Source organism: Saccostrea cucullata, unplaced genomic scaffold (assembly GCF_032062105.1).
Source record: "Saccostrea cucullata isolate Sc308-1 unplaced genomic scaffold, CSIRO_AGI_Scuc_v1 ctg277, whole genome shotgun sequence".
NCBI classification, from domain to species: domain Eukaryota; kingdom Metazoa; phylum Mollusca; class Bivalvia; order Ostreida; family Ostreidae; genus Saccostrea; species Saccostrea cuccullata.
In genome coordinates, this window is record NW_026935934.1 from 123,350 (window position 1) to 138,732 (window position 15,383).

The window sequence follows — 15,383 nt, forward strand, 5'->3', positions numbered from 1 at the left end:
CCATTGTTTTATTTTTTTTTTTTTATTTCTTTCAATCATTCTACACATCTCAATAGTAAATACAATTTACAGTTACACTGTATAATACCTTGTTCATCACAGACACATGAGTCACAAAGATCCACATTACAGAATTACTTTAAGTCTGTCTGTCCTAATGTTGACCAGGGAATTATTGCACCACACTTCAACAGCCATTTAACCCACACTTGTATTAATCACCTGTTGGTGTATTCTTGACACATTTCTTTTGCAAACTTAGTAACAGTCCTGGATGACACTTTCATTTCCTCATTTTCAAAATATTTCCGCGATTGTTCTACCCAGAAGTCTTTAGTCCTTTCAAAATACTCCTCCGTGTTTTCATCGTCATTTTTAGTTGGTACGTCACAGCCTTCAAGGATATCCTCAATATCATCGTCATCTGATGATTCTGTTAAAGATCAACATCTCATTTTTAAAATACTTATATATGAAATTAACTATTTATATCCCTTTGATCTTCCAAGTTTAACAATTTAAATGAAATAAGGCAAAGAAAGTAAGGCCAAGATCACAATGTTTGCCATTATGTATACATGTAATTGTTGGAAGTTTGATAAAAATCTTGTAAATGTTTGGAACAAAATGCAAAGTAAGTGCAATAAACAGAAAGATGGGGGGAAAAATTAAATTAAAAAAATACATTCTACTGTAATATATAGCCCAGTCATATACATTTTGAGGCAGGAAACTACATAATTTTCTCTTTTCCAAAGTTAGAAAAATAAAAGGAGAGATAAACGGGGGGGCAGTTGGATTAATGTCAATAAATAATGCCTTACCCTCTCCTTCTTCTTCCTCTCCTCCACAGGCCTCCATCTCCTCGTCTGATGACCCGGAATCATCCCAAACCTGTAACCATTACATTCAAATTGTAAGGACTGTCTTTTATGCATCCCAATATAAATTTTATTGCACATTTTTGCCCATTTACCACTGCCCTAAGGCCATGTCTTGAACAAAACTTGAATTCTTAATTTTTCAAAAAGGTATGGTCCTTCATTTATTGATACTCCATGACAAATGGAGTCAAAATTACTGTACACAGGGTAAAAAGGGTAGATACATAAAAGGGGCGCAAAAATTTTCATGTATACAGTAGCCCTGTGTATTGTGAAAAGTTTAAAGGGGGGGGGGGGGTAGTAATGTCAGTAAAAGGAATTACTTTGGCCATGACTGCCCAAACTAATAAATGATCCATATTTGTGCTAAATTTTGAATATGTCAAAGAGGAACCCACAATGAACTGTGCTCATAAATCACTTGAAATTCGAGGAATAGGTTTCAAGTTTCAAAATTAATTGTGACATAGAATTTAAGAGAAATAATGAGTAAATTTACTAACATTTAAATTTAATATTCTAGGATAAAAAAAATTCCCTCACCAGTTTGGATTCATCATTTTCTATGATCACTTTCCACTCTTCCATTTTGTCCAGATCTAATGAGTAAAAATCCTTGAATGTAAACTGCTTATCTCCCTTTTCAAACATTCCACCATAAAGAAAAAGAACACCGTTTTTCACAGCCATCAAAGGTCCCATCCTGGGGTGTGGCTGAAACACTTTAACTGCCTTGTCCCCATCTTCCCCCATTTCCTGATCAGGGGTAGATCCAAGTGCTGGCCCTATCTTAACCTGAAACACCCCATCGTCAAACATAGCTGACTCAGCGTTGGTGGCTCCCTCTACTGTCTCAGTGTTGGTGGCTCCCTCTGCCATCTCGGTGTCGTCTGCTTCCTCCCTTGCCTCTTCAATGTTCATGTTGCCGACTTTGTCTGTAGCTACCTCCATTTCTTCCTCTTCCTCTCCGTCCTCCTCCATTCCATCTTCACCTCCCTCCTCCTTCTTCCTTCGTCTCTTCTTCTTCTCTGGGGCCTGTTCTCTTTTGCCTCTATACAATATGATGTACCATATATTTTATCTGCATTTTTGCATAACTAAATCACATTGTCAACCATATTAATGAATCAAGTAGGATTCATTCTTTTCCTCAAAAATAATAAAAAACACATTATCTGATTAATAATCAAAATTGAATACCTTAAATTTACCAAAAACCATTTATTTTTCTCCAAATCCAGAAGATAGAACTCATTGTAAAATTTTCCTTCTATCTGCTCTTCATCTTCTTCCTAATGATAAAGAAATGTGTTTTCTCAAATAAGTTATGAAGACAAAAAAAAATTTAAAATACATCTTTTCTTTATCAGTATCAATACAATTCAAATTTGAAATAATTGAAGACATTGAGGAAAAGTTACCTCGTCAAAAACGCCCCCGAAACAGAATGCTCTGTTGCCTGGAGCCACAGAGCAAGACATTCCACACCTGGGGGTGGGGCGGGCACCAGACTGTTTGGCATTGACCCACTTCCACTTGGCAGGAATGGTGTCGTCTTTTAACTTGCCTAAAAAGTTTAACATTGTTGTAAATTTTTTTTTTAAGTCAAAGTTTTTTTTTATTTCTTCAATTACTGAGAACCAATTTTTCCCATCAAATATTACTGGTAAGGTTAACTGGGAGAAAATTCAATAATATATATAATATTATTTATGTTATCAATGTTTCTTCATGGTGAATAAAAAAATTCTGTTGACAGATGTGACATTATTTATAACTGTATATTAATTCATGTAATACTTCCTAGATCAACATTATCAATAAAGATATATTTTTCTGACCTTCAGGTATAAGAATTGTCATGTCAATGTGGGTGGTTCCCTTGTCGACATCTCTCTTGACCTTCTCCTTGCTGTATCCCCCATACACGGTCACCCTGTACTGGTCAGGCATGGCTGCCATGATACAGCCGGACCGAGGGGCAGGAGGGACCCCACTCACGTCCAGCTTACACCAAGTATAGTCCTCCACATTGAAAGCATACACGTCATTGAAGTACCTGTAATCTCTGAAAATGGTGGTCATGTCTTGTTATCCAATGACGCAATGCATCGTTTTATTAATTCAAAAAAGATATAAATACCGAGTCAGATTTTTTTTTACACTTTTTCCTTGTAAATGGTTTAATTATCCTAGCCTACATTTGTACATCTTTTATGATAAAACCTACATTTAGGAGCCACTGGTAAAGACCACAAACCTGATGTTGTCATGGAAACCTCCAAACACAATGAGGAGTTTCTTACACTGGACCATTCTGTGGCCGCTCCTACTGGAGGGGGCACCTGGGGAACTGTGTCAAGAGAAAATTCTGGTCTAAATATAGAATAATCACCTGCACTCAGAAGACGTCTAAAACTATTACAATTACTTAACTGTGGAACTGAATAAAGAAACATATATTTATAAGAGAAAGTAAACTCTTGCATCTTTCCTGTGAAAATTTTCTATTTCTATGTAAAACTTTGGTCGGCCATTTTGGCCCCGCCCTACCCCCAGGGGTCATGATATGAACAAACTTGAATCTACACTACCTGTGAATGCTTCCATATAAATATCATGTGAAAATATGATCAATTGTGGCTTTTTTCTATAAGAAGATTTTTAAAGAATTTTCCTATATAATTCTCTCCCAGTATTTATCTTTTGCTTTCTATAGACTTACTTAATTCTCTCCCAGTATTTATTTTTTCATTAATTCCCAATTCTCTAGACTTACTTAAGTGGTTCTTGAGAAGAAGTCGAAAATGTGAAAAGTTTACAACAACGACGACGACGACAACGACAACGACAGACAACGGACAAATTGTGATCAGAAAAGCTCTCTCCCAGTATTTATTTTTTTCTTGTAAATGGTTTAATTATCCTAGCCTACATTTGTACATCTTTTATGATAAAACCTACATTTAGGAGCCACTGGTCTCCACTGGAAACCTCCAAACACAATGAGGAGTTTCTTACACTGGACCATTCTGTGGCCGCTCCTACTGGAGGGGGCACCTGGGGAACTGTTAATCCTCCCCCAGTATTTATTTTTTTCAATGAAAGTTTTATATAGACTTACTTAATTCTCTCCCAGTATTTATTTTTTTCTATAGAGTTACTTAATCCTCCCCCAGTATTTATTTTTTTCTATAGACTTACTTAATTCTCTCCCAGTATTTATTTTTTTCTATAGACTTACTAAATCCTCTCCCAGTATTTATTTTTTCTATAGTCTTACTTAATCCTCTCCCAGTATTTATTTTTTTCTATAGACTTACTTGATTCTCTCCCAGTATTTATTTTTTTCTATAGACTTACTTAATTCTCTCCCAGTATTTATTCTTGTCTATAGACTTAATCCTCTCCCAGTATTTATTTTTTTCTATAGACTTACTTAATTCTCTCCCAGTATTTATTTTTTTCTATAGACTTACTAAATCCTCTCCCAGTATTTATTTTTTCTATAGTCTTACTTATCCTCTCCCAGTATTTATTTTTTTCTATAGACTTACTTGATTCTCTCCCAGTATTTATTTTTTTCTATAGACTTACTTAATTCTCGCCCAGTATTTTTTTTTTCTATAGACTTACTTAATTCTCGCCCAGTATTTATTTTTTTCTATAGACTTACTTAATTCTCTCCCAGTATTTATTTTTTTATATAGACTTACTTCTCTCCCAGTATTTATTTTTTTATATAGACTTACTTCTCTCCCAGTATTTATTTTTTTCTATAGACTTACTTGATTCTCTCCCAGTATTTATTTTTTTCTATAGACTTACTTAATTCTCGCCCAGTATTTATTTTTTCTATAGACTTACTTGATTCTCTCCCAGAATTTATTTTTTCTATAGACTTACTTAATTCTCTCCCAGTATTTATTCTTGTCTAAAGACTTACTTAATTCTCTCCCAGTATTTATTTTTTTCTATAGACTTACTTAATCCTCTCCCAGTATTTATTCTTGATGTGGTACACCCATAACTCCTTAAAGTGGTGGAACTGGGACTGAGTGGGACTGGCAAATTCTCCACCAAATATCCAGAGCTGTCCACCATGTTGTTTCAGGGCCACTGCCTTTACATTAAGTAATAACAAAATGGAATTTTTCAAATGAATATGTAATGAATATATTCACTGCTAACACTTTGAGTGGGCTATGAGTCACCCACTAGTTAAAACACACTTAAAGCAAAGTAAAGACATAGAGTACCGATAATAACAAAAATGTACCGGTAGTTGGAAAGGAATCTCTTCACTTTGAATTATAAGAAATACCTTTTTTCTTTTAATTAAAAACCAGTTTAAAGCACTAAATTAAAAGAGGGTAAAAACAGATTGAAAACGTTATCTGTAAAAGAGCATAAAGCAATGGTCAGCACCATTGTGAGATTGTGTGAGTGTCACCCTCACCTGGTGAGAACTCCGAGGGGGAGGGGCATTAGGGGCGGTTACTTTTGTCCACTCATTCTTCTTGATGTTGTAGAAAAACAAATCATTGTACATGTATACCTATTGAAAAAAGCACATAAATCATTATTAATATAGAGTAAATTTGGGAAAAAGCAATACATGTATCAATGATCTGCTCGTAATCTATATCTGACAACTTTATTAAAACAGAATGTGCCTTTCTTTTAAACATCAGATAGAAACAAATACGCAAGTACATCAAGTTAAATTTAAACTCAAGTTATTTTGTAACATCTTACCGGGTACATGAATAAGATTTTAGTACCTTGTTCCCTGTCAGAAATTCTCCACCAAACATAATCAACTCATCTTTATCTGGGTGAGGGGTCAAGGTCATGTTGGATCTAAAAATAATCATTTCCACAATTTTTTATTGAACAAAGACAAACTTTGTGTTACGACACATTATTAATAAAAGCTGATATTTTTTAATAATTGCATTGACTTAATTACATAATATCCATGGAATGTAAATATTTGGAAGCAAAGATTTATGTGGACATACAAATAATTCATGATAAACACAAATTGTTAAAGCAATATGAGCTGCAACTTTGATGTTGGAATTTTTTGTTGCAAAATTGTACATAACTATTTCAATGACAGAAAAAAAACATTAGTAAACTTCTGTGGTTCGTATTTGCGATGGAAGAACTATTTATAAGCTTCGATTGAATCAAAATTACATTATTGTCGTCCTGTACAGTAATGATTTCTTATATAAAAATATGTTGGACTATATATAGAAGTCATTTTTTGAACCAAATATAGCACAAATACCTATATATAACCACCAACACGTGTCCTGTGACTTAATTCTGGCCTTAAGCATGCGTCAAAATTTAATTCGAATTAGCTTCGCTTAGCGTTCACACGGAGCTAATGCGAAGTAATTTAATGCGCAGTAAATTAAATCGAATTAAACTAATTCGCATTAAATTCTCCGTGTGAACGCTAAGTGAAATTAATTTGCAGTAACTTTACATTTAATTCGAATTAAACTCTCCGTGTGAACAGGGCATTATGCTTTATTTTAGTCTAATTGATCATAAAGGATTAAGTTACATTTTAACAGCAAAATTAAATTTTCAAAAATGCAGCTCATATTGCTTTAAATTTGACTTCCATTGATTAAGAAGCAACAGAAGTTTAATTTTACTGACCTTTCAGAAGGGGGATCACACTTTTCCTCCACATATCTGGCTTTTTCCTGATCCTTAGCATGAAACTGAGCAATCAGTGTCTCAATGTCATCCTGTGTTTGATCATAAAAAAGACATCATGATATTATCAAAATATTCAAAGTTTTATATTCCCCATTTAATACACATACAAGAAACACAATTATATGTATTTTTTATCACTTCATCCTGCATTGATATTTATGTAATTATGCAATATACATAACGGTAATATCTTTTGCATTTTAGTATCTAGAACATTTTAGTTGCCATTATGCTTATCTCAGCAAACTGAAATTTAAACTACCTGATGATGCTTTCATGTCAATATAACAAATTAAAGCATAACAACTTATGTTATAATAATTCAAAACAAAATAAAATTACTAAAATTACTTAAATTAGTAATGAATTCTAAATAACATGACTGTTCTTTTATTACGGTAGCTAAAAAGCGTTTCTATATTTTAATTTTAAATAGATCGTACTTTACTGCATGCAAGCTTTACACTTACAGTTTGCAGTTTTCCCTTTGTTTTCAATTCTGATCTTAGTCTTGTTCAACTAGACACTCGGCTGTCTCCGTAAATCTCAGACCAGCCAGAGATATCTCTGCTGGTTGAAGTTTACGGAGATAACCAAGTGTCTCAGTTGAACTACACTAATTCTGATCTCGGCACACCTTTGTCGATTCGAAAATGTAACTCATTTTGTTTGAAGAGGGTAACGGATTCAGCCGATGTTTGCTGAATGATCTCGATAGCATGAAGAGTCAGAGTATAATTATGGAGACAGAGAAGCCGGTTAAATACCTTTCACTTGGTAGGGCTAATGCCAGTAAAAAGCTAAAGAAAAAATACAACACCAGGGAATTCTTAAGAATAATACGGCCTGATACATTGTAGGTGTAGGTAACTGTTTAAGGTTTTTGCTAAAGACGGTAATCTTCTTTATAAGAGCTCTGCTTGTTATATAGTTCATTAGTTGCAGTCAGGCACTGTTGCTGGACACATAAGTGATCACTTAGTTTGTTTCAAAGTGTGTTTACCTCTCCTCTCTTTGCCAACTCCTTTTTGGCTTTTTTCTCAGCCTTCTTCTCTGTTTTTAACGCAGTTTTCTCTTTTCCTTTCCCCTTTTTATCAGCCTTCTTTTTACCCATGTTAAACAATCTTGCACCATGTGTGCAAAAAGTCAAGGTTGATCTCTCTCTTGATTTAATGTTTTCATCTACTTACAAAGTAAACACACAGATGACTTCGATTCTTACAGGCTCTCCGGAAATATTTTTTCCACACAACAACCCCATGTAATCTTTCAAAATGGATGGTTTTAAAGTCGTTACCAAAAAACGAGGAAAGAAAAAACAGCTTGCAACAAATGTGAATTGTAAAGAAACATGTCATATTTCAGGAGATACCCACGACGCGATTGCTGTGAAGAAAAAGGCGCTCTCAACAAAGTAACTCGAATTTCCTCTATTTTCATTTCGAATTTACACTATTTTTTTTCATAACTAATGGTTTTGTTCTTATCAGTGATGTCGTTATGATGAAATGAATATATATGTTTACTTATTTTTCTGCAACAAGGAGTTGCTGATGACTTACACATTTTCATTATCAAATTACGTAAGACTTGTCGGCATTTTTATATTCTTTTTTAGGGAAAGTTTGTGCTGCACAGATTTTTACACAGAAATGAAAGGTAATGTTCCTTTAGCATGGAAAAGGTATGCAGGCGCGGATCCAGGATTTGGAGTTAGAGGGGGCGCCAAAATTAGGCAAGGGGACTGGGGGCCGCTTGAGGCCCCCAGTGGATCAAGGGCAAAGCCCTGGTGGGGGCCCAGGGGGCGAAGCCCCCGTAAGCTCCTGGATTCTAGGGATTTTGTAGGGTAAAAATGAGGTCTAACAAGTAGACATATTTGATTTACCCTAACTTTGACAATTTTAGGGGGGGCGCGCGCCGGGTGCGCCCCCCCCCTTAAATCTGCCACTGGTATGGCAGAAAAAATATTACTGACTTCATTTTTGTTCATTTGTTACCCTGTTTCTGGGCTATTCAGTCTAGCTGGTACATTTTAGTACAATTTATTTTAACCCAGCAGGAGCACCTAATGCTCTTTAGACATAAGGTAACAATGGTTACAACCATACATTACTTTGGTGACAATCAGATACAATGATAGTAAGGGGACTTTTTTGGAGGGGGGTGTCAAATGGGTTACAACTACAATATCAATTTGATTACGATTACCTATGTTGACAGATCATCATCAGTTAAAGACTCGAAAGACAATTAATTGAACAAACTGTTGAATGGGACAACTTGAAAGTCAACTGAATGAAAATTAAACTTGCAAATATTGGTCAAAGGAAGGCAATTCATGGCTGATGACAACTCATCAATATATTAGATGATTTTGTTGTGTAAGGATTTGGGCCATGGATATTGGCCTGGCTAGCTCAGTAGAGCACCTGAATAGTGATGCAGGGCCAGGGGTCCCAGGTTCGAATCCTGGTTTGGTCATTCATTGCTACATTCGGTCAATTAATTCCTATTACAGTTTTACATGTACACTACTTTGTCTTTGTCATTTTTCAAACTGCATGAAGTCATAGCTGAAGCTGTGGTTTCACCAGCTGTTCATCTTTATTCCATCTCAAAGGAATAAAAAAAAATTACGGTAATATGGTTTTGTATACCTGTGCCATAGAAGAATTCAAATTCCATTTTATGAAACAGCAATTGTCAAATCCTAAAGAAAGTTTATTGCTGTTTTGCATATATACCCGGTACATCAGACCTTCATTTTTTTCCTGCCTTGTAAAATTGTTATGAACTGTTATAAATACCCCAGACTTCTGATATCTCAGTGAGAAAAATCAATCACTTTCTTAGATATCCACAGATTCTCACTCAAGAACTTTTTAGCTCTCTTAAATTAAAAAAAAAATTCCTTTCATTGCAGGAAAAGTTGAAGAGTGTATAAAGAAAGTTACTGTTTCTGACAAAGTAAGCATCTTACTGATAAAGTAAGTATCCTTTTGATATAGAAAGCATCCCATTGTCAAATTAAGCATCTTATTGTCCTAATGATAAAGTGACATCCTATTAATAAAGTAAGCATCCTATTGAAATAGGAAGTATCCTATTGATAAAGTAAGCATCCTATTGAAATAGGAAGTATCCTATTAATAAACTAAGCATCCTATTGATATAGGAAGTATCCTATTCACAAAGCAAGTATCCTGTTGACAAAGAAAGTATCCTATTCATTAAGCCAGCATCCTGTTGATAAAGTAAGCATCCTATTAATAAAGTAAACATCCTATTGATAAAGGAAGCATCCTATTGAAATAGGAAATATCCTATTGATAAAGTAAGCATCCTATTGATAAAGGAAGCATCCTATTGAAAAAGTTAGTATCCTATTGATAAAGTAAGCATCCTATTGATAAAGTTAACATCCTATCAATAAAGTAAGTATCCTATTGATAAAGTAAGTATCCTATTGATAAAGTTAGCATCCTATTGATAAAGGAAGCATCCTTTACATAAAGTAAACATCCTGTCGATAAAGTGAACATCCTGTCGATAAAGTAAACATCCTATTGATAAAGTAAACATCCTGTCGATAAAGTAAACATCCTAATCCTTTTGATAAAGTAAGCATCCTATTGACAAAGATCTTATAACGAGATAATGATTCTGACAAAGTATACACCCTATACTGTTTTTGTGTATCAGCAGATTATACTATAGCTTTAACTAGGCTTACTTTTGTTCGGTGCATCGATTTACCCAAAAGGACCCAAAAGGACCCAAAAGAACCCAAAAGGACCCAAAAGGAACCCAAAAGGACCCAAAAGGAACCCAAAAGGACCCAAAAATATATATATAATGTAACAATTTAGAACATGTCATTATAAACTTAATTTATCATATATCATATAATAAGATGTAATAAAACAGAAGGAGAAATATAATACAGTGCACTTTGTTAAATTCAGCCTCCAGATTTAATGATTGATGTGTTTTCGTAATTTCTTTAAGAAAAGTTGCAACAATATAAATGTATGTTTTTGCCAATTTTTAGGTAAATTTATAATATAATATTCATAATTTAATTCAAATTATTAATTTTCAATGTCCTTTTGATTTCCTTTTGGGTCCTTTTGGGTTCCAGTCCTTTTGGGTCCTTTTTACACTTTTGTTGCTTAAATATATTTAATGTAACAATTTCTGATTATAAATTCTTCTATTTCTTCCTCCATTTTTCAATTTCCCTGTTGTCTTCAGTTTACATGGACAATCTTTTACATTCCTTCTGTATCAGAATATTAATTGGAATACATTGTATCTGACAGATAACGAGCAACTTTATTTAAAAATTTAAAATCCATTTATTGAAATGTTATAAAATCATCATTTTATATTGCCAGTGTTTAGCTAAGATTGTTACCTATGGACTTGGAAACTTTGCCGAATGTTTGATCTCGAGATATCAGCTGGCTCTTCTGTTAGCCCTCAGAGAGGATTTACAGGTAAATAAATGATAAAATTGTAATGGTCCTTGACTTCCATTTAAGTTACACATGGTAATCAATGACTAAGTATCTTAATTAAGTATAGACATTATAAATTAGCAGGTATATACCGGTAACAATAATTGGTGTCAATGTTGATGTATTTTCAATTAAGGAATGTTTTTAAGTTTTGTGTGAGTTATTGGTGTGTGAATCACTTGTCACATAGGCATATTTCATGAAGCGTGCTAGCGCTTCATGAAAAATATGTCTACATGCAAGTCTGTGTGATTCACACACCAATAATTCACACTAAACTTAAAATCATTCCTTATATTTACATTTTACATGTTTGGAAGCACCAAAAAATACTCAATATTTGAATTTCTCGCTGCCGTATATGTTATACTTTTACTAACGTCGCTGTAGGCAGTGTAGCCTTATTGTGACATCACGTTAGCGCATGTTTCTCCGTGTATATTACTACGCATGAGTATACACAAAAATGACTTTCAAATCAATTTCACAGTTGGCTTTGTAGAAAAACACAGCGAATGTAAATATTCTAAATTGGTGGAATACAATATCTTGTTTATCTACATTTTTTGAAAATCTGAGCTTAATATAAATCAATTTATATCAAAAATTATTTTTAATTTTTTCTGTTAAATAAATCCACAAAACAGAAGAGCCATATTGTTATCCGTTTTTGTCCGTCGACGTGCGTTAACATTTGAACATTTTCAACTTCTCCTCTGAAACCACCAGACCAATTTCAACCAATTTTATGGGTGAAGGGGAACAAAAATTGTAAATTTCAGGGTCCCCTGCCCCCAGGGGCCTGAGGGGTCAGGTGTGGCTAAAACCCCCAAAATTAATGCAATCTTTAAAAATATTCTTTACTCCTGGACATCAAGCAGTCAAACTGTTGGCATGATTGTAATAAGCAAGGAGCTCTCTACCAAAATTGTGAAATTCATTGCCCCAGGGTCAGGGGTTCTGGTGTTAGGGAGGGGCTATATAGATCATATAGTGAAAATGCATTATTTCTTTGAAAATCTTCTTCTCTGCTCTTGGGTATTAAATAAACTAACCAAGTACATAGTTATGCTGAATAAGGCTGCCTCTTCCAAAATTGTGAATTTCATGGCCCTTGGGTCAGAGGTTCTTGTGTTAGGGCGGGGCTATATAGATCATATAGTGAAAGTGCATTATTTCTTTGAAAATCTTCTTCCCTAATCCTAGGTAATAAACATACTAACTACATGTAAGTACATAGTTATGATAAATGCCTCTTCTAAAATTGTGAATTTCATGGCCCCTGGGTCAGGGGTTCTCCTGTTGGGGGGGGGGGGGAGGGGAGGGTTCATTGATTATATAATGGAAATACATTCTTTTAAAATCTTCCCCTCTAATCCTGGGTATTAAATTAACTAACTAAATAGTTATGATGAGCAAGAGTGCTTCTTCTAAAATTGTGAAATTCATGGCTCCTGGGTCATGGGTTCTGGTAAGGGGGGGGCTCATTGATTAAATAGTGAAAATACATTAATTCTTTGAAAATCTTTTCCTTTACTGCTGGATATTATGCGAATGATCTAAGTACATACTTATGATGAAGAAAGGTACCTCTTCCAAAAAGATTAATTTCACTGCCCTTGGGTCAGGGGTGCTGTTGGGGGGGGGGGGGGTGTTACATAATCTGGAAATGAATTAATGCTTTAAAATTTCTTCTTTGGTTATAATTAACCATTTGTGATGAGCAAAGATGTCTTTTTGAAAATTTTGAAATATGTGGCCTCCAGGGTCAGTGGGTGCGCAACTGGTTCAAAGAAAGTGTAAATGCATTTTGTCTTTGTTACTCTGATCTACCTCTGGGAATTAAGTAACCAAAGTAAGCATGCTAAGTGTATAGTTATGATAAGCAATGAAACCTCGTTCAAAATTGTGAATTTCATGGCCTCTGGTTTAAAACACGAACCAACTCAATTGTTGGAAAGTTGTTACATGATACTCAGGTGACCTTTAAGGCCCATGAGCCTTTTGTTCCTTTTTAACATATAAGATTGTCACCATTGCAGATCTCTCCCCCAGGTGTTCAGCTTTATGACCCCAAGTTCTTCACGGCTGAGAAGGAAGTTTTGTCAGAGTTTGGATTCCATGTTTTAAGTGAAAATGAGGTAAAGACTTTAAATCTGACTTTTTAGAGGAAATTTTATCTTGTTGGCATTATATGTTCATATCAGCCTCTTCGATAGAGAATTGGGTCTCTGTGCATCATTCATGTATTTCTACAGAAATTCAGTTAGAGATTGAAAATGTAAGCAAATAAACTCTGTATCATATTTTGTAACCAATGAGTTTACTTAAGTGACAAGGTTCTCTTTGTATATTTTATACTTTTACATACAGTCAAATCTTGTTATCTCAAATTCAATGGGACTGAGAAAAAAAAACTTTCAGGTTTCAGAGGATTTGAGATAACACTAAACAAATTAAGATAAAATACTTAAAGAATAAGTAGCTGGGAGTTCCAGTTTACTTTGACATATCAGTAGTATTCATAATACATGTTTGAGATACTGAAGTTGAATTTTATATACAAATACTGGGTATTTTTTGGTAAACAAATGTATTAATATGATTTGGTATACATTAGGGCTGGGTATTGGCCCAAGATTTCGTATTGCGATATATTGCGATATTTTTAATTGTATTGCGATATGTATTGCAATATTTTCAATGCAATTTAAGTGACATTTTCTTACTATATTTACTTTAATTTACATGCAGAATGTACATAACTGTATAATACTGAAAAAAATCTTGTTGATTTCATTTAAGTTTAATGCTCTGAAATGTTCCCACAAAACAATTTCTTTCTTACTGTTTGGCTTATTAACAAACTTTCATAAGTCCATTTTTATATTTAATGACAAAATTCCTTGCATATTGCCAATATATCGGTATTACAAAATCGTATTGCGATACGATATTTTTTGTCCTTGTATCGCAATATATTGAAATATCGATATTATTGCCCAGCCCTAGTATACATGTACTTGTTACCTTTTTGGACAGGAAGGAAAGCGATCATGTGACAGCTCCACTCTCTTTTATATGCCTCACTGTGGGAAGAGTCTGTACAACAATCTGCTATTTGCCAACTGGAGTCCAGACCGACTCTGTCATCTTATCATCATTGGAAACAGTTTCTCTAACATGATTCAAAAGTGAGTTCACACACAGACATTTTAAATATGAAAAACTTCATACTACTTAAAAATGTAACTAGTGGGTCAAAAGTTCATTTGGAGTATTGTCTGGTGTAAATATAAGATAAAATGTTTTCTCCATTTTTTTTTTTTCAGTTTGCCAAGCAGTACCATGAAGAAGTGTGCTCCTCTCATTATGAAGGTAAATAAAACTATGAGAAATTGGTAACATATAGATAGATAAAATTTTGAAGAACCCTGAATATTTACATGATTAAGAAAAAAGTAATGTTTTGACATTGCCGGGTCAGCAGAATCTGTTAAAAATATTGGACCTTGTACCATAATTTTCATGATCACACATGATGTTTTGTAAAACAAAATTCATTTCTACTGAATTATAGATACAGCCATACATGGAGGAGATTTTATTGCCAGGAAACTTTCAGTACCAGGACGTATTTAATGACACTGTCATCCTTCTGTTTCCACAAGATAAACTTAATTCACTGGACTCGGAATTCTGGGAGCACTGTCCTGAGCCAAAATATGATCCAGAGGATTTAGAATTTATACCCAAATCTTGAACATAAATTAAATGAATACTTTCTCACATACAACTTGTTATGAATCTTGCTTTGTTATTTACAAGTTTATTCAATGAAGACCTCTGTACAAAGATTATATAATGTGGTGAACCTCAGTACCTTTCTTTATGGTAATTATTTTTATACCTTTGAAAAATGTTTCCTATATAATTCTATACTAAAAAAAAGTCTAACATTTCCAATGTTTTACTGAGCGGTCATTAAAAAATTGATGTTTGACAACTGAGTGAGATGTTGGACGTGCCGATGTGATGTTGGACCGCTTACGTCACAGGACTGGGTCAGCTGTATCTTATTTGCTTACTTGGAGTTTCACAGAACTTAATGGAATGACAGCAGTGTGGGAAAATGAAATTTACATCATGATATGTCAAAATATTACAAGATGTGTTTGTGAACACTGATGCCCCCATGTGGCAGCTTATGGTAAGGGTTGAAGTTTCTCAAATG

The 15,383-nt window shown here is 34.1% G+C and overlaps 2 protein-coding genes across 2 annotated transcripts; one reads left to right on the forward strand and one right to left on the reverse strand.

The window, feature by feature from the left end:
- Positions 1-34: 34 nt before the first annotated feature.
- LOC134244270 (kelch domain-containing protein 4-like) lies at positions 35-7,824 on the reverse strand. Its single transcript, XM_062726529.1, has 12 exons — positions 7,633-7,824; positions 6,567-6,658; positions 5,669-5,747; positions 5,344-5,442; positions 4,871-5,007; positions 3,145-3,237; positions 2,726-2,952; positions 2,306-2,451; positions 2,085-2,176; positions 1,428-1,935; positions 825-894; positions 35-433 (listed from the first exon to the last, which is right to left on the reverse strand). The coding sequence occupies exons 1-12, from the start codon at positions 7,741-7,743 to the stop codon at positions 219-221; spliced, it is 1,869 nt and encodes a 622-aa protein (XP_062582513.1). The 5' UTR covers positions 7,744-7,824; the 3' UTR covers positions 35-218.
- Positions 7,805-14,945, forward strand: LOC134244271 (SRR1-like protein). Its single transcript, XM_062726530.1, has 8 exons — positions 7,805-8,043; positions 8,248-8,288; positions 9,553-9,596; positions 11,027-11,128; positions 13,192-13,290; positions 14,192-14,343; positions 14,482-14,527; positions 14,730-14,945. Exons 1-8 carry the CDS (start codon positions 7,904-7,906, stop codon positions 14,910-14,912), a joined length of 807 nt encoding a protein of 268 aa, XP_062582514.1. The 5' UTR covers positions 7,805-7,903; the 3' UTR covers positions 14,913-14,945.
- Positions 14,946-15,383: the final 438 nt, after the last annotated feature.

Coding starts and splice junctions, on each gene's coding strand:
- LOC134244270 (XM_062726529.1), bottom strand. CDS start 7,743: ATGGGTAAAAAGAAGGCTGATAAAAAGGGGAAAGGAAAAGAGAAAACT. Junction 5,008..5,343: donor CCCCTCGGAGTTCTCACCAG/GTGAGGGTGACA, acceptor CTTAATGTAAAG/GCAGTGGCCCTGAAACAACA. Junction 2,953..3,144: donor GGTTTCCATGACAACATCAG/GTTTGTGGTCTT, acceptor CACCATTTTCAG/AGATTACAGGTACTTCAATG.
- LOC134244271 (XM_062726530.1), top strand. CDS start 7,904: ATGGATGGTTTTAAAGTCGTTACCAAAAAACGAGGAAAGAAAAAACAG. Junction 9,597..11,026: donor AAGTTACTGTTTCTGACAAA/GTAAGCATCTTA, acceptor TTATATTGCCAG/TGTTTAGCTAAGATTGTTAC. Junction 14,528..14,729: donor GTGCTCCTCTCATTATGAAG/GTAAATAAAACT, acceptor ACTGAATTATAG/ATACAGCCATACATGGAGGA.